Source organism: Anopheles stephensi, chromosome 3 (assembly GCF_013141755.1).
Source record: "Anopheles stephensi strain Indian chromosome 3, UCI_ANSTEP_V1.0, whole genome shotgun sequence".
Lineage (NCBI taxonomy): Eukaryota > Metazoa > Arthropoda > Insecta > Diptera > Culicidae > Anopheles > Anopheles stephensi.
The window spans coordinates 79,516,698-79,542,104 of NC_050203.1; the positions used below are offsets into that span (position 1 = coordinate 79,516,698).

The 25,407-nt window shown below is 45.1% G+C and overlaps 1 protein-coding gene across 4 annotated transcripts in view; it reads right to left on the reverse strand.

Annotated features, from left to right (window-relative positions):
* LOC118509138 (probable nuclear hormone receptor HR38) overlaps nt 1–24,698 on the reverse strand; it is a 108,010-nt gene extending 83,312 nt beyond the window's left edge. The window contains exons 1-3 of one of the 4 annotated variants that reach the window (XM_036049341.1): nt 24,563–24,691; nt 23,128–23,135; nt 21,255–22,349 (exon numbers count right to left, since the gene is read on the reverse strand). In XM_036049341.1, the coding sequence (XP_035905234.1) occupies nt 21,255–21,693 (439 nt within the window). In that variant the 5' untranslated portion in view covers nt 21,694–22,349; nt 23,128–23,135; nt 24,563–24,691. Of the gene's footprint in view, nt 1–6,277; nt 6,955–21,254; nt 22,350–23,127; nt 23,136–24,558 lie in introns of those variants that run through there. The other 3 variants (XM_036049339.1, XM_036049340.1, XM_036049343.1) reach the window with 3 other exon arrangements.
* Between the last annotated feature and the right edge of the window lie 709 nt (nt 24,699–25,407).

Below are 25,407 nucleotides of genomic sequence, written 5' to 3' on the forward strand. Positions count from 1 at the left end.
ATTGTCCGCTACCGCTTACCGAATCAGGTCGTGGACACCGTGATCGTGCTACTTGCTGCCCAAAACCACCCATACCTTTCTACTGCCGCGATTAAAGCGTCCGAAGTTATGCAAATACTTTCTTCCCGGTCGCGATCACTTTACCGATGTTGGCTGTTGATGGTGCTACCGTTCAGGGGGAAAAAGGCTTTCTCACACGGAGCGATCAGTTTGGGGCTTAAAGAGCGCACTTACCTGGAAAGAAAGGGAGCGAGAGAGAGAGAAGAAACAATTGATAAATATAGGGAGGCTTACATTCAAAAGGGTTGAAATAGTTCACAATCTTGGCATGCAACAGTGTGTTTCTATGGGCTAGTAGTCAGGATGACTCTGTGTGAAAATTATTTACAGACACACACGCGCGATGCATGCACTGTCCCACCCACAGCATCCGATGTTCGATTCAATTTCCCAGCTGCGATATCATGTGTGAGTGTGAGTGTATGTGTCGGTGAGTCCGGCGATAGATCTAATGGGGCAGTAAAGAAGGCCCAACGGGATGTCACGCTATCGGTGTCACGATTCGATCCAACCAGTCATAATTCTCACCACCCGGCCGAAAGAAAAACTCGCCATCACCGATCGTGACACTGCGTTGGGAAATGGGCGAACTCTTTTAATGAGGGAGAGCGTAAGATCGGGAATGCATTCGTCACATGCATTTATGGATGTGATTTTGGATGCTGTGCGTGCTGCGAATGCAAAACAGAACGACGGGAGTGCAACAATGTATGCGAGCCAGTTACGCCCGGCGGGTAATCAAACTGCCATTTCGTGCGATCATTACTGGTGCTTTAATGAGTGAATCGTAATGAGCACCCTCACAATGTACATAGTTTATCGCTCGTTTAAGTGTTGTTTTAAAAGAGTCAAATAGAGTTTATTTGTTGCAATTGAGCTGAAGAGATTGTTAAAAATTATTATTTTAATCAATTTTAATAAGAATTAAACAAAATTGATCGGTTGTTTTATACGATTTTTTCTTTCGAGTTCATGAGCAGGCAAAATTCAATTCATTGGTGTTCATTTTCCTGTCAAATGTGATTTTTTAGATGACGGTATAACTCTGAAACCTGATTGTAGTGGAACCTGGTACTTGATTGTAAAATTTCATCGTAATTGTTAGGGGATCTTAATATACCGCTTTACTTAAAATAAAATAAAAAATAAATCATACAAATTTAAAGAGGGTCCATAACAAGGAGAGTCATAGAAAAAATGCAAAATTACAAACAATTTTTTCTACTTATTTTTTACTTTAATAAAGCAAGGCATGGATGCATTGCAATTCTACTTCTTTTTTACAGTAAGAACTTAGGAAAGTCATGACCAGCCATTTGGATTACATTGTAGGATTTTAATCCTATGTTTAGCGAGACGATTCGGGAATTCAAACAAGATTTGAAAGCGGAAATGCCACTGGACATTTCACAGATAACGGCCAAGAAAAATTCCAGTTTTCGGCCAAAAGTCATTACAGACCTCAATATTATTTTCATCTTTGAAATCGTTTTAAAGCAATCATTTTTGTTAGGATTTATTTAAAAACATGGACCACTAGTGTTTTAAAGTTGAATGTTAAGGCTTTAAATCTTCAAGGATGAGCAAAGCTAAATTCTGGTTTCAATACCTTGCAAAAAACAAGACAAGAAAAGGTAATACTTAACTACTTTCTGTCCTTCAAAATAGAGCGCCCAAAATGATCCCGTAACAAATTGCAAACCATACCTCCGAATATTTGCAAATTACTGTATTGTCTTTTGAGGAGAAAAAAATCCCCGAAATTCCCATCAACGATCCATCCCTTCCCTGGTCCCATGTCGATCGGTCTAACCTTTTTGGCAAACGCTCATAATCGCTAATGAACGATCAATACATCCTTGATTTATTCTCCGACAAAGGAGAAGCAACAAACAACTACCCCAGCATACCCATCCAAAGTGCTTTATCTTCACTCAACAAGAAAAAAAAAGCGACGAGCATACGCACAAATGCGTGAGCAAATAATAACCTTCCATCACCTTGTTGCCCACAGCTTCACCCTTACTTTGTCTTACCTTTACGGTGGAGGAAGAAAAACACACACACATCAAAACGAAAACGCACCGAACCATTAATGTACCCAGTTGTATCCTCCGACCCCTTGTTCCCTTCCAGCCTCCTCTATTCCCTCATGCCAGGGACACACATTATTTTCCGCGGCAGAAAATTAATTTGATCTTTATTGGTTGACAACGCGCTCGCGACGCCCGCAAAAGCACGACGACGACGTCGACTCTACCAATGACGTCATTAATCTCGCTTTCATTCATCCTAGCTGATGGTGGGGTATGGTGGGTAGGTGGCTGGCAGGTATTGATTTGTTGCCACCACCCATTCCAGCCAACTCCCGGCCAGCGATGCCACTTGTAGGATATGCTTTCCGTTTCCTTTGGCCGAGCGAGCGTAGAACGTTCGGTTGTGTTTGTCGAAATTTCCCAAGCTCACAAACACTCACATGGATACTTAGTGTACTTAAGGGTACCCCCGTGTGGGTTGATTTATTTCGTGCCCTTTTCCGATCCCCATCACCCACCACTCTCCCCACCATACCGACTTAACCACCGGAAACATGATGGTGTGTTTATTCACATGATATCATAAAACAGCCGGTTCGGAATTGCTTTGCCCGGCACCACGAGCAACGTTCGGGAGCGACTGCGAATGCGCAGAATTGCTTGCTGTACATCGCCTCCGGGGGAAAAAAAACACCGCCCCACGATGACGACATAGAAGCGAGAACGGGACAACCGTATGGAAGCAATAAATTCTTCTAGAGACGCTTTTTTCCGATACAGGTGATTGAGCTTTCGATTTGAATTTGAGGCAAAAAAAGGGAAATCAATGGAAAAATTTCTTGTTTGGAAGTTAAACAGAAGTTTTTAGACTTTCCCTTTTTTCCACGTTAATCTCGAAAAGTTTGCTTCTAATGTGCCAACTAATAAACCCATTAACGCACCCCACAGCACACAGCAAAAATGGGCAAATCGAATTGAAAATTAGACCTCACAACAATGGCCCTTGCACAACTTTTTTTTTTTATATCCCTTTACAATTACATCAAACCCACAGAGCTCCATTATCTTTTTTTTTCGATCGAATCGTAAAACTAGAAGAAAAAAATAGGGGAAAGCTTCTCTAAAATTTGCCTCGAAAAAATTGCTAAACACAGTTAATCAGCGTTTAACGAGATGCGTGTGGGCTGATGATAGTGCAACGCGCACTTGCCATCGATTGCAATTCCCGATGATGGGCCCACAGCCCAAACACAAAATCCAATCAACTCTCCCCAAAAAAGGAAACTCCTGTCGGCTCCCGGTACTGGCCCGACCCCCGGATTGGCCCAAAGACGAACGCCCGATTGCACCACCATTGTGTACGCACCAGACGACCCTTACTCAACCCCCTATACAGCTCGACCCCGTCCACCGAAGCAACCCCTCCGATCCAAAAAGGCTGGTTGCTTTGATTTATGAAGTAATAAGAAAGCATAAGTTGTGGATGGATGCGCACTTGGAAGATCGTGGTCATCAGTGCGCGTGCGTAATCATGCGGCTTCGTACACGATTTTTTCCTCTCCCGTTGCTGCTTGTCTGCAGCTTTGCTTCGTTTACCATCTCCCCTGCTCACTGCTTTAAGTGTAGTTTTATTCTCACTGATACGTTTGATCGGTGCGGACCATCTTCGCACCATCGCGGTGACACACACTCGAATGTCACGAATGTTTTCGCTCGCGAATCATTTTACTGTCAGGTCGCGGGTCGCTTTGCTTCGTGGATGATTTATTAATACTGTCACTTATGAGTGTGTATGTGCGTTCACACAAGGCTTCAACGATGTGCTAAGAAAGAAGGCATAAAAGTATGTACATGTGGCCCGGGAACAATGTTTTTCGGTGCTCTCTGGGAGCGTGCAGCATAAATTATGAGGTTGAATGTTATGCAAATAATAATTCCGACGTACGGTGACAATAATAACGCGCTCATCATGGGCACGTAATGCAGGTCAAACTGGCTATAGACTTTCAGACAATTTTTGGATCTTATTTTTTGCTTAATTATCTTCTTGATTTTCTCCTTTAATTTTAGAGCATCCTAGTCTATTAACACCTCTAAATGATTTTTTTTTCACTTAAATGAAATATTCATAGTTCAAACAAACCCAACTCGCAATGAGCGATCGTGACTTACTCTCCCCCAAAGATGCGTCATTCACGCTCTTTCACAAACACCAAGAGATTAAGACATTTTACGAACCTAAACCAGCAGGAGAATACATCATGCTCACTGCTCAAGATACTTCTTGCCTCGGGAGCCTCAGGTAAAAGGTGTTACGTACAAGCAAGGCACTAAATCACAAAATCCATCTCCTACACATGTGGTTTTAGGTCGTGGTAAAACACTTTTCCAAGCGCGGGTCAAACTAATTTCTTTGAAGCAAATCTGTTTTAACCGGCATGCCACTCTAGAAAGTGGGTCCGTGTGCAGGTGTCGAATGGATTTATTTATTAGGTATGATTTGCCTTTTTTTTTGCACGAAAAGACATTTCATTTGCATTGTTTAACATTAACTAGAGCTTAAAGTCCAGGTGATCGCAACTATTAAGTTGCTCAAAACTTCACCACCTAAAACAGGGAAACTCCTCTTCGCCGCATTCGAGAGGAAGATACTCAGAAGAATTATTGAATTCGGTGAACTCATGATCGTCCAGCGCATCCGTCTATCCAGATTACGGAGCCCTGGTCAGGACATGAAAATGAAACCCGATGACCTAACCTGCAAAATCTCTTTATGCCGTCCACATAGACAGTGGACATGTGGTAGGCCCAAACTGAGAGGCTTCCACCAGAAAAGCTGGAATATTGGATAGACAAATTTCATCGCTAGACCATGAACAGTATCGAGGACTTTTACACAAGGACTTCGACCGTATAGCGGTGATAGCTTCTTATGGATAAGTAAGTCAAAATAAGCTCCTTATAAGGGCACGAAAATATAACGAGAGCAGATTGAAGTAAAAGAAGGACAGAAAACATACCAAGACAAGAAAAAATTATACCCCAAATAATTAATAATCCATTTATTATTATTACATAAAATCACGCTTTTCTAACCTCTTTTCTACGAATAATTAGAAAAAATGGAGTCTCCTCCATGAAGAAAAAACAAGGAGAAAAATTTCATCTCCTACCCTAGTTGTCGATTAAAATCATGAATGAAATGAGTAAAGGTTGACGTAAGACGCAAGCAGAATACAAAAAAAACACACAAACACACACACTCACTCGGGTGTCATAGAAATTAGTTTCTCCCTTCGGCAGCTGACACACACAGAACAAAAAAAAAATAGACACAACAGATTCGCTTGCTCATTCATCAAGAGTTCAACCTGTGCTTCACTTGATGCTGCATCCCACACACGAACGCCGGTTCAAAAGGATGTGTATAGAATCCCTCCCTCCTCCCTCCTCATAGCGTTCATTCCTTTCTCCTTGACGGCGGGATGAATCTTGCGAAGCACAGAAAAAGGGGGGCTTGCAAAGAAACACCAAGAGGAAAGGACACCTCAAACCGTTTCATTCATTGATAAAAATGAAACACACATACACACACACAGATACACTTTTTCCGCGAAAGGACACCAACAGTGAGTTTTTCCCCTCTCTAAAGATAATGGTTGTGAAAAGTGTACAAAGATTCGTGCATCTTCCCATCAGCATCATCATCATCATCACACTTATGACTCCACTGCTGCAGGTATCCCTCATCCTCCGAAAGCTTATTTATTCATAACGAGCAAGGAGTGAAAGCGGTGTGAAAGCTTTTTGGAGAGGTGGGTTGGAAGAGGACGGTTGGGGTAACCTCGTGGAAGGCCATCACGAGAAAAATCGATATTCATTCAGTGATGTCATAAAAACGGTCTCCCTCACTGGCGTTGGAATGGGATGGCATGCGAAGCATTCAGGATCGTTCCTGTCCCCCACACACACACACCGCACAGACACACACAGACACACACAAGCTTTAGCGGCCTTTTTTCTTCAAATTATTTCAGCACAAAAGAGTAGCTTGAAAATTGCTCTTGATAGTACAAAATTCCTCAATTAATTTTCTCGAAAGACCTCACCGGGAATCAAATAAAAAAGGGAATTTCAACGGACGAGTCGTAACATTTGGCTGTTTTTTAACACCTTCGCACCTTCGATTGAACTCTGGCCTACAGTTTTACCCATTCGCCAACTTGCGCTAACGGAAAAGCCGCTACAACATACCGGTCCGGTAGGTTTGACGGGGTTTGCTGTCGGTGTTTCCCTTGCTGCTGAAGCGTCCACGTTTGCTGACCACTGGATGCTGGTCCGGATATAACACCACACTTAACACTAAATGTCCACTCACTCACACGCAGTTGGATTTGTACTATTTGGTTTAAATATCACTGGTTTAATTTAACAAACCGTACCCTCGCCTAACCCTGCCTATGGCAAATATCACACACACGTTAGACGCGCTCCACAAGAAAACTTAACTTAAAAGCAGGCAAAAGCTCGAGTGCGGGAAAGGAAATTTAATTTCCCCTTTAGGTACGTGCACAGCAAAACACTACACGTTTGCCACTCGTTTCGATACGAAACACTTATTCGGTTAAAGTTCAGTTCAGCTGGCTAGAATTCAAACCCCTCAAAAAGCCTACAGTCCTGATATGGAGTGCGAGTGATGTCAGAACCATTACATCACCGTTCGGTGCCCAGCGTGATACTAAGCGTTCGGCCACCGGTGCTAACTGTCTTTATGATCCTTTACCGTCCTCATGTATTGTGTGACCTTGGACGTCGCAACGATGATGGCAGCAACCGAGCGAGAACGCACGATACGACGCCCCACCGTATCTCCAATTTCCGGGACCGATTCTGTGTGAGCGATTGCAGTTGGAGTAAGCAGGATGTTCATTTTCCTTCCACCGCTCTAGAATGTGCTGCTGACCAGAAGCTTGAAGTTGCGTCCGTACTGGTGAGAGCTGCGTTCGTGTGCGTGTTTATTCATGTGACGTCACTCACGCAAACAACCCACCGGATGTACCGGCAAAAAAAACCGGCGGGCATCCGTCAGGCCCAATGACCCAGACATGCTTGGTACGCTCACATGCGCACTGGTGAGCATTGAGCCGATTTTCATTGTATGCGTTTTCACTGACTGGCTGGACGGATGATTTTCCCTCCTCTATCTACCCATCAGCGAGCATCCTTTGTCCACCTGTGACGGTATGAATTCACTTTCGATCGATTGACGAAGAAAGCAACACCAACAAAAAAAAAAATCCATAATTCTTGGTGAAATGAGAATCGTTAGTTGCGTTCTCCGGTTGCTTCAGATCAACAGATTACGTAGAACCGGGAAGCGTCGATAAGATGATATTTTCTTCCCGATTAAGCCTGCAATCGATTGTGTGCTTATCCGGTTGATCGAACGCATGTAGCCCGCTGACGCAACACACAGGCACCAGGCGGTGGACGACGGCGAGTGTATTTCCGTTAAGGGTGCAACGGTTCCGTACAAACATTTGACACCGGAGGGTATGGTAACTGATTTATTATTGAAACATAAATTGGGAACCCAACAGTTCCCGGGGTGTACGGAAATAAATCGCTCGCGCTGTTCGGTGATACGAATGCGAGCCAGCTCACGAATTTCTCTGACGCAGTTTATCCTGATTTTTCCTGATTAATTGAAGAATTGTATTTCTGGTGCGTAGAACGGCATCACGATTCGAGGACTTTGAGGGTTTTCGAATCAAAATCAGATGAGATCTATAAATGGTCCCGAAGTTCTAGTGCTAGTAGGAAGATTCCCATATTCAGCAGAGTTCATTTTACAAAACATTAGCACCTACTTACCATGAAGCGCCACCAATGGTCTAACTCTTGGACCACACACACACAGCATTGCCACAGCATGTTGCTGCGTCCCATTTACGATGCCGATCGTACGTGAAATGGGGTAAAGACTCTCCGGCGAAGCCATCGTACCTCAATCGGCATACAATTTCACACTCGATTTGGGCACAACCAACCCTTCATCGGCGCCACGTTGCAGCTGAGTTTCTTCGAACGCGAAGAAGAGCAAAAAAAACCTCCCCATGTAGCGCCAAATTCCCCCTCCCCCCGCACCTAAACAACATTAATGATCACGCGAAAGGAACATTCTTGCGCGGTTTTCCATCGAATGGAGATAAGGAAAATCCTGACGGGTTAGCTTACTTCTCACGCGCATCGATTTTGGTTTTTGCTGGTTTCGTTCGTTCGGAGCCCGGCATCGAAACGAAAACTTTTATTGGCCTCGCGAGGGCAAGGTCAAGCCTTCTTTTTTTCAGGAAAAGCACACACACACTCACATACACATGGGGGCGCTCGTTGTTGGCACGCAATCGACGGCGTCATAAATCTCATTTGCTAAAGAAAAGGCCCGAGGCGGGTAGTGTTCTGAGGAGCTTTTTTGCCGAATGGATGGTCGGATTGATGGTAGAGCTTTCAAGGTAAAGGTTGAGCAAATTTGTGCTATTTACTTGAAAGTTTTTGCTGTGTAATGAAGGAACTAGCGGGTTGGTTCAAAGCGATGTCTTTAATTTATTTTTTAAATTCAAATTTAAATAAAAAAACAGAAATTTGATGTTGCAATTTAAAGCTTTTTATCAGTGATTTTAACTCAATGGAAGAATATTTAAACTTATTTACAAAAATAGACAACTATGCTCATTGGGTGGGACACATTTTTATTGCAATGCAATGCCGTAAAAAGAAGCTTCCAGAGTACTTTTTGTTAAATTTTAATTTAAAAATATGACAAATTCGTATTAAAGTAAAGGCAGACAATCCTTTACCTGTTTGCCGATTTCAATCACTTCAATCGCTTTGCTTACATCTTTGATAGGACTTTTCTAATGTGCTATTTTGATAGCTCGATGTACATTTTGAACCATTTTTACCAATATTAAACCACACAAACCGGATCAGGCTAAGGAAATTGAACAGCATAACTCGCTTCCCTTGGGCCAAAGCGCCACCTTCAATCTAAAACTGTCCAAGACGGTACGGTACTGCAACAAAGTCAGGAAAAACCTTCACGTCGGCATGCCACACACTAGCCACACACATTGTTGCTATTTTCGTGCCTTTGAAAAAGAAAAGGCAGGCTCCCTTCAAGACGTGCATACACGGGCACACAAATCGGGAGGGCTCGTCAGGCACTCTCAGGCGGGGTTCTGAAAACGGTCCTCCAACGAGGCTCTCCACTGGCTGCTGCAGGGTTCTATTTTCTGTCGCCCGGACGCCGGTGGAAATAAACCACATACCAACCGCATCACACGCACCTGCATCACCACCAGCACCGGAAGTCATACCCGCCATGATGACCATGAATTGCAAAATACGTGCATACGACCATACAAATAAACATGGCGTGGTGCAGTAAAGTGGCCACCGTCAAGCGCCAAAACAGCCCCAACCCAACAACAGAGCCGAGGGTTCGCCCTCTATGACGTCACCGATTGCAATGACGAGCGCATGTTCGCGTGTGTGTGTGTGCTGTTCGTTCGTTCGTTCGCTGCTGGAATCCGTGAAGTCCCTTCACACACTCGAGTCTCCCCTTCTTTGGTCGCCATTACAAAAAAGGGGTGTGAAACAGAAAATAGGGAAAAGCGCATGCTTTTCCCAGAATATAGAACCTCGGCTGAGGGATGGATGCATTGTCGCAAGCCGTGGTGTTTTGTTGTTGCACCGTGCGAATGACGCACCAGTAGGGGAGCGAGGGCCCCGACGTGAAACGGGGACCGGGAACTAGAACACTATTTTTATGCACACTTCATGCACCATGCCTGCGTATACGTACAATGCAGAATGCTGAGCGCATCGGGAAAAGTGACGAACGAAAAATAGACTTCCGCTTACGGGCGCGACTGGAAAAGTGGTAACGCTTTCCACTTGCGAGATACTTGCGGCTCAGTCGAGCCAGGGAAACACCGGGAACGTGCTTTCCATTACGTCAGACAGGGATTTTTCTCGGGTACGCAATCGAATAAAACATTCGTATCAATGTGTGTTTGCTTTTCCTTCCTTTACACAAGTTGGGGTGGATGAGCACAATAAAAGGATTAAAATTTTGCATCATAAAGTGAATGCTTTTTTCATGATTTTCCACACGCTTATCGGGTGAGAGTGTGAAAAGAGAAAAAGAAAATTAAATTATGCATGCACCAGTGCGTCATCGAGCGCATGGCATGGCACATATTCTAACCCGACTTTCCCAGCTTTTCCTTGAGCGTACTAGAGAGGGAGAGTCAAGATGATGGGCTGCTGCCGGAAGTGTGACGATCCGCTCGGTGGGGCTTGGAATTAAATTAGTTTAATTAATCTAATGGGAAGCAACGCAACACCTCAGCACAACCCAGACGACGGCCGAGACGAGCTGGGAACGACAAGATAAACAACCATTTCACTGCCACATTCAATCATATTCGCTCGTTTACAGATCTCCGCTCGGCGTGGACCGTCCGCCCGGTCGATCGCGAAACATTCCAGTCGCGATCGCGTCTTCCGTCTAGCGTGCGTCTAGTCGGGTTGGGTGGTTTTCGGGGGCCGGATTTTACCAGACTTCGCGACCACGGTTTCGCGCCATTTAGATCAATTTGTAAATGATCATGTTCCTTCCCCGAACATCGACAGCCTGCGACTCGGTTCTGTTTTTTTGGTTTTTGTTTGGTTTGCCCCCGGAATTCGATTCCCGAACGTGGTGTGTGGTAGACGCAGACACCCAGCCCAAACGAGCGAGCTGTTCTTCAATGCACTGAATGAAGCGAGCACCCAGCGTCCCCCCGGGTTGGAGAATAAGATTTATTTATGACAAGCGCTGTCTAGCGATCGTCCGCTCCCGGCACGCCATATGCTCCGGCACACCGTGGGCTTTAATTCACGAACCACGCGTGAACCGTGATGAAAAACGTGCAGTTGCCACGGCTGGATCGTTGCGACACTAACGATCGTGTGCGGGAGCGAAATTGTGGCACGGTCTGGTGGTTGGCATGCAGTCCCCGTGTGCGTGTGTCTGTTTGCTGCGTTCTGGTTGTCGCCGCTTAAGTGGTTCTGGATTTTTGCACCTTACGGTGATTGTGAATGAAATACACACACCGCACACCTTTTTCCACTGGAGTATGAGGGAACGGAGTGCGGAGGAAACGATTGTAAATAAATCACTTCGCTTTCTCACAGACACCAGGCGTCTCCATCAAGTTTATTGACATGATTTTTGAAACTCAATCTGTGTATTATCTCAAGAAAATGCATTGAAATTTTAGTGTTGCACAGGTAAACTATTTTATCTATTGCCAACATATAAAGTACAAAAAAAACCTGTTTTATTTTATACGGTAAGTGCAAAATTTATTAAAAGCGAGTGAAAATCTGATGGAGATTAATTATAAAAGCCAATAAAAATTATATCAACTAAAATTTCAATAAACAAGCTTAATAGCTACAAAAATAAAAACTATATCAGCCAAGAAATATATGGCAAAATGGTTCAAAAAACCAAGCTGAAAAACAAAAATACCAAAAGAAAGATAAACGCAATCCTTGCAAAAAAGTACAAAAATTTCAAACATTTGAAAAAGTTCTCAATAAAAATACTATAAGAGCACAATAAGATGTGAAAAAATAATGAAGAAATTTATATTTAAGAATAAATGATATTTTTAATGTTTTGAATAATTAATAAAATGAAATAATAAATTTTGTTCATCAAGAAATTCTATAACATATTTAGAAGAATCTATAAATTATGAAAAAAGAACAAAAAAAACTCTCTAAATTTATAACAAAATCATAATAGAGCAGGAGTTTTTAAGAATAAGATAAATTAACTTTGTTAATAGAAAAAAACACATTTGTTAAAAAAAATGAAAATAAGCTAAAGAAATTCATTAAAGTTTTCAAAGAGTTGTAGATTGAAGAAGAAAACTAGAAACTAGAAAATAATTCAATAAATAATAACATAATAATGAAACATTACTGCAAAAGGCATTGGAACATGGACTTGAAAAAGTCAAATGAATAAAGATGAAAGAACAAAAAATCAACACAATTATAAGAGCAGAAATAGCTGCATGAAATATTCAAGCAAAATGTGAAATAAAACGGAAAATGAAAAAAATCTAATTAAAACCTAACATGACACGCATCAACATGACATGCGCTAAACGATCATCGGACTGCAGCTGTTTAAAAGTGGATTGTTAAACATGTCTCACTAAAAAACAAACTCCAAAATCACACGACGACCTTGAAGCAATCATCAAAGCAAACACAAGCATTCTATCGGATAAATGTCGATCCCGAAAGGAAAAAAAAACAAAAACAAAACTGCACTCACATTCACCTTCCTTCGGACAATAATCAAGACGATCATCGGTCGAGTGTTGCATGGTAGCTTTAGATTAAAAATTTGTTCCCATTTTTTCCTTCTCTCTCGCTTGTTGCTTTGTTGTCTCCGGAATGCACATGCACTGTATGCGGGACACTCGTAAAAAAACGGATCATACAATCGCTTTACGGTCTTAGTGACGTGAAAAGCGAACCTAATCCTGCTAACCGAAAACATTCCCCCAGCAAAAAAAAGCGATCAGTCAAAAAATGAACTCCATTGCTTCCCGTCTGTGGGTTGATTGCAGCGTCTTATCCCTCCGATCATGATACACTGGTACCGGAGCGGGCTGGTCTAATTTTATCTTTCGCTAGTAATTAATCAATCTTTTCTGCCAATCACTCCGCTCCGAAAAGCTGCACTCGGTAGCTCGGTTACTATATCGTTTGCATTAACAATAGTCTTGCTTCTTCTGTTGCTGCTGTTGAGTTTCGGTCGTGTGCATAAAGCGACAACAATCGAGCCAGTTTGTGCAGCATGAAGGACACCACACACCACCTCAAGCGGTGAATGATTGATTCCGCCGACGATGGCGGTGTGTTTCTGGGCAAACAAAAATCAACCACCAAATCGATATTAATCCCTCTCTCTCTCTCTCTCTCCTTTAGCTGCTGCAGCTACACGTCGCCCAGATTTTATCCACTTCCTAATGTCCGTCCTATTTCTGTACTGCTGGTTCGGTCGTCCCGCCGAACGAACGGATTGAAAATATGTTCCTCACCGTCGCGAGATGTTTCACGGGACGAAATGAGCTGTCTGGGACATGATTAAAAATAATAAGCCGTACTTTTCCATGCACCAGGAAAAACCGGTCCCAAAACCACCTGTCGCGATGGTGTTGCGCTGGCCCACCGTTTTGACGCGGTTCTGCACCCGTGCTTGGGGAGCTCATGCTGCATCTCGATAGTCCCCACGCCAGGGAATGGCTCGGAGTCGAAGAGGAGGAGAGATCCAAAACTTCTAATGAGCCATAGGAACGCCCGATTTGCTCACATCGAATACATTCTATTCACATTTTATCATCATTATGTCTGTTTTTTGCTTGATGTTTTGGGCAGCACAGCCTTGACTGCACTGTGCCTTTTGGGGTGTGCACACTCAGACGTGGTCCATTTCCTATGCCTCGCTGTTGCTTCAGCTTCGGCTCAACCCAAAGATGTACCATTAGATACGATCAGCATACGCATAATCATCATCATCACGATCGTTGTCATCATAACTTGCGTTATGCGGACATATATTTACCCTCGCGTCGCCTCGACACCAGCCGGACACACTTTATGCTGGCAGCTAAAATATGACAAGTGTTTCAGGTGGCAAGATCCGTCAGCTCGAAGCTCAAGAATTTTGAGAAACTCACGTTAAAAAGAAAACCTGCACGAAAGGTAATTAAATCGCCACACACGCCACTACCGCATTGCTGCACCGTTCACGATGCGATGCTTTGTGATACAAACTAATTCATTCGGCCTGACCAGTCTCCTGCTACGACTCCCAGTGCACTTGCCCAGCAATAATAATCATTTGATCGTTTCAGCGCCATCAACGCGTGCAACGCGGGCTCTCACAAATGCGATGGTCGCACCATTGACGAATGCGTCGCATTATCACGCAGCCGATTAGGGGCCGGGGTTTTCTTAGTCTCGCAACAATCCCAACCCGACGGTCGGGTGCGTCAGCGTACGGCAGCGTAGGAAGCGCCGAAACACGCGCACAATTAGCCACATTCACAAAAATATGGTGCGCACCGTCAAACGAGGCGACAGCGTGTATCGCGTGGCACCCGGCAAAGTGAGAAAATTTGCACGTACCGGCAAACCACCACCAAACACCTCAAACCCCAGCATCCCCAACACACAAAGGAATCCCTTTTCGGCTCACCGGCCCAAGTGCGCCAAAAAACAAAGCAAAGCGCTGCCGCAGGCCGGGGACGACACCACCACGTGGTGAAGATTGTGATGAGATTGCTGAGGAGGTAGATAATGGGGCGGGGTGGAGGAGGTTTGCAGGGATGGAAAATAAAATGTATCATTGTGTGTGTGTGTGTGTGTGTGTGTGTGTGTGTGTGTGTGTGTGTGTGTGTGTGTGTGTGTGTGTGTGTGTGTGTGTGTGTGTGTGTGTGTGTGTGTGTGAGTGTCCGTCTGTTCGCGGGAACGGTCTGGCTAAGCGAGCTGTCATGTTGGGTACGACAGAAGACAAAACCCAGCGATGAGGTTTGGAATGCGTGAGCAACTCTTTTAGATGCGTGTGTACCAGGCCCGGCACTGTGCGGACGGCCTTAGTGTTCGGCACGGCCACGGGAGTGTGATGTGGCGTGAAGGAATCGCATGCGATTCTAATCATTTATTCATCTGACGCGTAATGATTGTGCCGAACCGCAGCGTTACAATGTGTTTCGATTGCAAAACAAGAAGTCAAACAATTATATTGTTGTTATAAAAGAGAATATTAAGTGTAACATAGATTTCTTTAACTATAGTACAAGCTACTAAAAGTACAAGAAAGCGAAAGAAATGCATGATCAAGAGAAAGAACTGCCACAATAATTATAGTAAAATTCAAAAAATTATAAAAAAATATACATTAAATGAAGAGGTAAATTGAATAAATAAAGCAAACAAACAACTAATCAAAGAAAACAAAACGTAAAGTCCAATACAATATGTCGACTTAAGACAAGGCTTGGAAAAAAACCAGAAAAGGAATATGATATAACAAAATAAAAAAGAGATTTCACAAAAAGGCTCAAACGGCTCACTTAAACTGAAAAAGCAGCAAAAAAGAGGATAATTGTAATCAAATGCGAAATATAAGCAACAAATCGATAGAATTAATATTTGGAAGGAATGCTGAATAAAATAAAAAAACCAAAAAAACGATTCATATCCCGTTCAAACATCTCGTCGGCTTCAGACTAAACATGGAAAAGGAGCAAATAAACGCAATATATATTAGCATCCAATCAATAAACGGTGTTACTCACAACCAATCATGACACCTCACGATGTCATCAAGCGGTGAGAAAAATTTCTCTTTCCTTTTTCCTTTTTCAGCTCCTTCCCTAGCAAAACTGCTAGAAAGGAACAGCGAGTGGTGGTTTTATTGGCACCGGAAAACGCGCTTTGAGAAGGTGCCAACTAAACGTCGATCGCGTCGAAACGTTTGGGAGGAAAATTTTTCAAGCACAAGCAATTGCTTCAGCTAATAAACAGGCTATTTGCTGTATGTGTGAGCGAGAGAAAAAGGGAACACAGCGACATGTCAAACTCGAGCGATTACTAATTGACTAGGAATCGAAGGAATTTATGGAATCTGGTGACGAATGTACTTTTTTTTGGCATCGGTAAGATTTTCCCAAGCCAGGGCTATCTATATGATCAATTTTTAAAATTAAAAAACAAAACAGGTCTCGCATGTCTCTGGTTGCTTGCTAAAGCGTCCCGCTAATTATCTGCCATCGCTTACATTGTTAGCGGAAGCTGTTCGTGTAACAGCAACGTAACGATTGGACCAACCAACGGCACAACATGCTTTACAACCAGTTGACCACCAGCGTCTTTTACCTTCTACCGTGTCTCCCTAGGCCATGTTCCCTTGGGTGCAACAAATCCATAAGACACCCCTAACTGACCACCGTACCCGGTAAGATGTACTTGGCGAGATTGCGACACAAGGTCCACACGGTACCAGCGGTTCAGGACCTTCGAACTTACGGAAGCGTCTGAGCCACGATCTTCGACTTCATCATCAGCACCATCATCGTCATCGTGTGCCAGGGTAGACCTGTGGTGGAAATTACAGCGAAAAACTTGCTCCCAACACTCTGTCTCTCTCGCTGCGCCATCTTGACGTGCGGTAGATAAAGCCAATGTGTGCAGCAACTCGCAGCGGGTTTGAAAAACAAACACGAAACAAATAAATGCGCGTTAAACATAAAATAAAACATAGCCAGCAAACAAAGCGGCGTGGTGTCGGACAGGCAACGCACCACGTTGGAATGAAATAGAACCATACGAGGAGCGAAAACAAACCGCCCTGGTCCGATCGTCGGCAGTGCCGTAGTCAACCAGGGCTCAGCAACAGTCGCGCGGGAACGGTGGCGACGAACTAACAACCAAAACAACGAAACATTGCTGCAGCGTACCGAGCGCAACGATGCAACGGTGCAGTCGGTGGAAAAAGGGCCGACGAAACAAGTATGTAAGTGCAAAGATTTATGATACTTTGATATAAATAAGTGGGCATTTGTTGTTGTTGAGCTGTGATCGCGTCTATCGTTGCATACGGCACTGCACTCGCAAACACTCGCTGCCTGTGATGTACGCACGGTCCTCTTTTTCCCTCTGACTCGGAAGCTGGCGGGGAAAACACGCGCACGCACGCACACACGATGCCAGTGCGGGTAACGATCGCACGATGCACTACCGATGGGCGCGCGCACACGCATATCGGGCCAAAGGGAAAGTCTTTTGGTAGATTTTTTGGGTGCTATATTGCACGGTTCATGCAAACAATCACCCGTGGCCCGAGGGAGCGCTTTCTTTCGCAAGGGCAGGCGAAAATGGAGGGTTTTGGAAGGCAGGGCAACGGGTCAATGTGCGGTAATAATAGAAAATCATTTTAATAGAACGACTTCTCGCCAAAAACCGCCACTATCAGTGGATGGTGGAGATGTCGCGAGCGTAGAGAAAGAGAAAGTAACGGTTCAACGGCCTTTTTTGGGGAGCATAGGATAGTTGTGATGGTAGAATGAATAAATTCTGTTCATTATTTTATAGTAAAAGCCTTTTTGAAAACAAGGATGCAACGATGATATTATGGCCGTTATTTTCCTTTCAGTTTTATAGCTGCTTTCAGTAGTATCTTAGAGCATGTTTTTATAGCAATTCTAGATAGTAACTATTTATTTTTGTGAAAACCTTTTGCAATTGGCCATACTTTGTATAAAATCCAATGATTAGTATTTTATATTGCGGAGGCCCTGACGTATTGAGGTGCCAGTTGCTGATAGCTCTGGACAAATTAAAATTAAAATCTAGAACGTCTTTCCGTACGCTAGTTCAACTATAAAACTGCTGTTAATTTTTGTCAAAGGATTTGGGAAAAGACAATCATAAATCGCTCGTGGAAGCCAGAGAAAAAAAATTGGCGATCTTTCCCCAATCTCTTTGTTTTACGATCAGTAATACAAATACCTGTCTCAAACAAAGATGGCATTGTGTTACCACGAACAAAGTAAACATTTCAAAATAATTATTCATTAATACGATTTGAAGTTTTGTTAATTTGTCATCTTATTAAGCATTATAGCATTGGTAGCTTTTGATAAAAAAAAAGTTGTCCTAGTACCTAGTAGTATAGACGATTAAAACCACATTTCGTATAAGTGATTTTTAGCATCATTTTACTACTTTTTACAGCAAATGTTGATGGAACTAAAATGTGCTTGTCATTTGGATCAAAGTAAACAATATCATAGATGTCTTTTACTTAAATTTTATAGAAGTATTTTAAAGCGTTTCAAAACGAAGAGAAGATGTCAAACATTGGATCAATAGTTTATAGCAGATGAGATGTAACATTTTATACCAACTACTAAATGTTCCATAGACCTCAGCCAAATCACCACACATTCCATCAGTTCCTTCCAATATCTCCGCATGCAATAGCTCCTCGTACCTTAATCCTCGCCGAACACTTACTTTTGCCTCATAATCCCATCCATCGTTTCACCGAAAGAAACGTCCATACTTAATCCACTTAATAATGAGATTAAAATTCTTCCCTGGCGCCAGCGCCATCATTCTAATCGGGCAGGTTCGCCGCGCCACATGCACCGAACAGGATAAATAATTGCACCAGTCAAACGGTCCTGCTAGCGATCATATGTCTTCAGCGAATCAGCTACCCTCAACCTCCACTCTGCAACCCTTCCCCCTGCGGCAGCGTTATTAGGCAGACCTTTTTCTGACCATTAGCGCCAATCATGCGCCACCGATACAGGACACGGGCACGGTGTGGCTGCTGATGGCGCCCCGATCACTTGCACCGTATTCGCACGGGCGCCCGATGTTAACACGGGTGCGTTGATTGTTTCGATGACATTAATGGCAATAATTAGTGGTAGGCCCAAGGATTAGCCCGAGCACCGAGAGCGTTTCGCGACGATCGTGTTAGAATCAGAATCGCACCCCGAGAGGCGCAGGTTTGCAGCTTTGCACATCAATTAAACAGCACGGCGGCAAAGCGCGGTACACGCACACGCATGTCCCTGTTTGGGCAATCGAAAAACACCGATCGCATAGGCCGGGCGCCGGGCGGCATCACTCGTGGTCGCAATTAGTTCGTGCCGGTGGACCGATTTGGACATTTATGACACGGCTTCTGACATATGATTTGGGGAGAGGCCCGTTCGCACACACCACGGTGGCGCTTAAATTCTCTTCGACAACACTCCAACAGGAGCGCGCGGTAACAACAACAAAAAAAGGCGTCGGGAACCACGCGACCCAAAGACCCAAAGAGAACCCCAAGACGATTCCTTCCACGCCAGGGGTTTGATGTATGGACCAGCCGCGCGGTAATTCATAGATTGCGAACTTTAGTGCCGATTGGGGATTTCGGGGCGCCAAAGAATTTAGAGGAACCGACTAAGAATGTCTGATGGAACGTGGTTTGGCCCGATGTACCGCATGACACCGGCCACCAATCTTGGGTGCAGTCGCTCGGTCCCATCCTATACATCACTCGACAGGTTTTCGAGGATGACATCCCCGTGCACCTAGGACCTCCTGCCGAAATGCTTGTTGTGTGACTTTTACCGATTCTCCGAGCCGGGTTTGATATTTCGGCCGGCGATGATTTAGATCGGTATCGAAAGAGCAAATAGCTTAATAATGCTTCTGCTGACAGTGTTGATCGCGTCGCGGGACCAAGCAAAACCACAAACAACCCAGGCAGGTTGCTACCGATACCGACAATCGCACCCTGACACACTGAGCGCGTGCCACCCGGTGTACGCACAAACACATTCGCTGATTCGCCGTCAGTCAGTCAGCGGCAGGGACCGTCAAGATCGGGAAAATGTCACACGCATCGCAAAACAAACGCACGTGAATTGTACTTTAGGCCTTTTGAGAATGGATAAGGTTGCACTTTGCGATTCCGGGGGGCTATTTTTCGCTGACCGGGTGATATTTATCAGCGGCAGCCCAACCCATCGTGCGCTCCACGTGCTCCAAGAGATTTAGGCATGATGTATTTATTGTGCGTCGTTAATGATCACGATCGCGTCGGTGTTCGGTGGAACATCGGGTCTATTTTTGCCGAAAACCTCCCAACCGAACCTACCGCTACCCTTTTGGGCACAATCGGACCAATTTTGCGTGGTGGTGGTTTTTGATACAGCGATTTAATTAATAATCGGTAAGGTTAATGGCGCACGTACGGTTTTGTGTGTGTGTGTTTGTGGATTGCGCAATGTTTGGTATTTGCATGTTTGGTATTGGGATACCTCGCAGTGGTTGCATTGAACAGGGCCAGAAGAATTATAGCCTGCTGCTTTATCAGCCCAACTGAAGCAAAGGAAGACGCTACGCTGGGTTTATTTTGAGTGATCAGAATTCTGGTTCCTTACCGCAATGCGCGCGCGGACATGCTCGATTGGTGCAATTCTGTGCCAACACGGTGGCCAACCAGTTCCACCAGGCTGCGGTACGACTAATTAGACCTCCCGATTGGAAGAGCGGTCGTGCTGATCGTGAGTTGGTCAAATTTGAGCACAGAGATCAAGTTAGTTTTCCCCGATGGCGCTTTGGAACCGTCGGGTGGAAGTGAGACACACCGCTTCCGGGATTCTATATTCAATCTCACCGACGGATTTTTCGTCAGCCCCCAAAACTAGGAAGAATAACATAGCTCCCAAACCGATCATACTGTCACGTTTTGCTAGCACTTTGAGCGAAGGTTGACATGACGGCCAGGTCCAGGCCTGCCCGGGCTGGCGTTCACGGATCAAATTAGCCGATGACATGACTCCCGGCACGCCCTGCCAGCGCGAGTGCGTGCGAAGTTTCCTGTTTTGCTGCTGGCCGGCGCTACGCAGCCTGATGGAGATTTCCACTTCGTTCGGTGTAATTAATTGCGTCGGTGTAGCATCCGAACCTGAGTGCGCTTACAAATTGGCCGTACGCACATCACGGCCACAAATTGACAGGTTTTTTTTTGTTGAGGGGAGGGAGCGAGGAAGAAAGTTTTGGAAAAATCCCAAACGCCGTTGGCTTTCGTGGCGATCGTGCCAAAACATGACTTGATTCCGCACTTGATTGACAAGGTTGGAGTATTTTCTCGGGATGCGAATGGAGTGATGTGCAAACATGAGTCAGAATTAGTGCTAGAAGGGATTGGCCTGACGGAGGTAGATTATTTTTGGATGCCGTTGGACGACACGATCGCTATTTTTATTATTAGTTTAAATTTATGGAAGAAATTGATTGAATTGAAGAAGAACACATTTGACACAGAGCATTAACATGCATGCAACATTATATGAATATCTTGGAACATTACGAACATCCAGATTAAAATATATATTTGATATTACTCCCAATTCTAAGTTCTACTCGTAAAACATCCCATTAAAACGAACATAGAGGCTTCCCGAAAAAAACTTAAGTAAACATAAAAAGCAAATCAAAATAAATACATACACTTTTTCTCGTCAAAATATTCAAACGCCTCGCTGGATGGCTCATTGTTGTTCAGATCGCCACCGGACCCGTGCGGACCGTAACCGTGGCCATTGCGCTCGCAGTAGTACTGCGGCAACCCGTCGGTCGGTCGCTTCACTTCGATCGTGCCGGCAACGGGACCGAAGCTGCCATAGCACTGCAACCCGTCGCAGTGCAACCCATCCGCGACCACGAGCGACGACCGGAATAGGCTGGACGGTGGCGAAGACGAAGACGATGAGCTGCCGGACGACGAGCCGGAAGACGAGGACAACGACGGTGACGAAAAGGACGATGAGGAGGAGCCGGAACCGGACAGGGGATGTGCTGGAGGTAGTAGTGACGGGGGTGGTGGTGGTGATGTGGCCGACAGTGGCTCCTGTTTCACGACGATCAGCGAAGCCAGCCGGGTTCGCATGTCCTCGAGCCTGGCACCGGGGCAACCACCGGAAGGGCGAAGGCGAATCGCGTAGGGGTTTTTGCTTCCTATCAGCAGAGCAAAATGGGGTACGATTTTCTTCCGACAACTTCCGGCGACCTAACCGAGGCGCTATCTGACGCAGTGACTTTCCGAGGACACATACACACACGCGCGCGCGCTCGCCGACGGAATCGCAATTTATTTCTAATCAATTAAGTAACGGGTGCGCTTCCGTTTTTCTTCGTTCGTTCCGTATCGGAAGGTTTACTTTTTCACTTTACAGTCATTACAGCTGCACTAGTTTTTTTTTCTTCTCTTTTCTTCAGACCAGATGTACATTGAAACGCAACATTGAAATAGTTGAGAAGGCACTTGATACAGCGTCACATTCTAATGCCAATATCGCAAAGCTAAACCTTCATGAACCTAAGAACTCAACCTGATATGTAATCTTATCGGAATAATTGTACAAAATTGTAGGCTCATTGCAACTGCGTTTTTTTTACATACAAGCGAGGAAGTAACATAGGAATCAAAAATAAACTGCATTGGGTCTCATAACTCATAAACTGGAAACACTTTTACAAAACACATCAAACACTGACACGCAAAACATAGTCACACACTGAGATATAGCTACACACAAGCAAACACTAAGCGAATGGAAAGAGATATTGTAGGAAATATTTTTAATATGTGTATAATAAGATGCAAAGACACTGTTTAGGAGAGTCCACTTCAAGAGTTTTCGGGTTGGAAAATCAATGTTCTCCGAATAAAACAGTATCGTTCGTTCAATTTAAAAAAGCAAACTAAAGAGAAACACACACATCACACATCGAAAGCATACTACTGCAGCTTACATGCACTGGAAATAATCTGAGAAAGCGGCTAAGGTTGCGAAAAAACAAACTAGCAGCCAAGGCTGGCAGGCAGGCAACAGCGGCAACAACAGCAGCGACAACAAAACGGATGAGATGCCGTAGCAGCACGAACCTGCTGAAGGTTCGAGGACCCTCCGGTGCTGTTCTTGTTCCTCCTCCAGTACGAATGTGACGCTGGGCTTGACCGCGGCCGGAATCGACGGACGAATTCGCGGACGGTGGTCAATCACGGGCACGAACGGCACGGTACATTCAACGCACACGATGGCGGTGGTCGATACAGACGGCGACGGTAACAGAACCAACCAAACTAAAAGCTCCGGAAAGTTGCGGCAAAACTGTCACGATGCACAAGAACACAAGTTCACTTTAATTTGTACGCTCCAGAGTTCCGCAATTGGTTGGTCACTTTCAGGAACATTTTTGATTCTTCGGTAGATAAAGTCTCTTGCTTATTTTATGCCGGAATGTCCTCAAACACTTTCACCAGTTAACTGCACATTATAAAATTGGTCACTTGATGGTAAAGCATTACTAATTCATCAACCCACACACCTTGAGAAAAAACAGGAAAACCGTAAATTAATTCGTTACAACGAGAATCCACTTGCGTTCGTTTTTGGACGAGATTTAGCACGATTCGCACACGGTCACTCGCCGGGATGCACTGAGCGCGCCGATAAACCACACGAACGGTACCGGACCCCGATCCTCAACACTGTGTCCACCTACGACGACGGTGAGAAAGTGTGACTCGTCGTCGATACGCTAAACCCAACAATCCCGCTGCGATCCACCGAGCGGGGGCTCATCCTTCACACACCTAGTCACTCTCACTCACTATGACGGCGCCGATCGATTCGACGATCACACCCGATCATCATTATTCGGAGTTGAAAAAGGGGAATTCGCAAAACCACACACACTACTCACTTCATCAACGGCGCGCTCTCGTGTGTGCGCTTCTTCTGTACGAGAGCGCCGCAGCACAAGGGGGGTGGTACACCACGCCGATCCGTGTGAAGATGCCGAACTCTCCCAGTCAGACAACAACCCCCGCCGACAACGACGACGACGACTACACAAGATCAAGATGCTGGATGTGGCGTTGCAAAGTGTGTCCGAGTGAGAGCGAGAGTGTTTCCCGCACACCCAAAACGAGCCGTGCCTCGACGATCGTGTACATGTGTATTGGGTTGCGAATGGGCGGGAAAAAGTGAACTACTACCACGATTATTACTACCCCTCACACTGGGCCCACCCCACCATTAATCACACACCACAAGGAGTAGCCTGCTTGTATCAGCTGCTGTAGGAATTCTGTTGGACTACCAACTCGCTCATACGTTCCAGGATTACTACAGGTATATGTGAAGAAAAAAGGACCTATGTCTCACTAGATTCACCACCATCGACAACCGACCGAATCTTTTCGGTTCACTTTCACCCTCACTCGAACGCGCGCTCGCCGGCTCACTTGCTCTCACTTTCGATTTCGTTCACTAGCATCCCCATCTGTGGATGCTGGGTCCTCTGTGTCCCGGTGACCTGGATCCTTCCACCGCCAATCAAACAAGGATAAAGAGTTAATTCGAAGCACTTCGTGCCACTCATTTCTTTCGCACCGTAACGTTTTTAACATCTTAATATTGATACGACGGCAACGAGAACATTTCCAGCGTCTTGTTCTCACTCTCACTTTCATTCATCTCCACCATACTGACACACTGCTGCTTGCTGGACAAGAGTCCTCGAACTGTTTGAACAACCTTAAAACAATAATTCCCAAACAGAAAAAAACCGGTTGACCCACTAGTGTTGGGTTCTTTCGTTTCCCGCACATTTTGCACCACGCTTCAGCACATTTGGATGAGGTTCTTTCGTCTTTGATTTCTGGAGGCTTTCGAAACTAGTTTTCAGTTCACATGATTACTTTGTTGTAGCTTAAAATATACACAAAATAACGGCTAAAGAACACTCACTTTCTTCCCCGGTAAAATCACGCACCAGCACACCACACAGATCTGTGTGGTTCGAAATTCGAAACCGTAAAACTTCAAACCGGAGAGCGCAACAAAAACCCGTTCCCCAAAAATACACTCTGCTCCATAGGGCGCCTTCAGCGTGACTGAAGATTTGGTCGTCCCAGCGCAGGCTAGTATATCGCGTACACACGGCAAAAGACGTTACACACGGCCCAGCTCCCCAAACGCTCCCAACTCTCGCTCTCACACGCGCTCTCGCTCGCTCAGTCTCACCACGGTCGACGCAACTCACTACGGGTGCGATCCTAACCTTCCGCAAGCGCGAATCTGCTGAGGCCCAAACCGACATGGAAGCGACCTTCGCGCCTTTCGTCGAAGCCCTTTACCACCCTCGCACAGCCACAGCGTGTGTGTGTGTGTGTGTCGTCACCATCCTCTCACGGATGCCTCTCGCTTCCGAGATCGTATGCTCCCTTCTCACGCGCTCATCTCACGCGCTACGAACGGCGACGTTCGTCAACGGTGACGTCACGGACAACGCTTGCTCACAGTCGGTTCCGTGTGCGAAAAAGCGAGACCAACCTATACAACCACGGTCGGAACGTTTGTTCGGGAAGGGTTTTTCGTATCAATGACGTCACGGACCGAGTGAGGCAGCGTGAGAAAAATCGTTCCCACCCTCCCCTTCACTACCACCCCTTTCGCTGGCTTTTCTTTCCCTCGGGGGTGGTTTCACGTGTCACTCCACCTGCGTGCGTGTGTGATGCGAGTGAGTAAAATGGGTACACCCGCGGTACACCCCAAACGTCGGTGCGTTCCTCCGTACTTGCCCGACGAGCTGA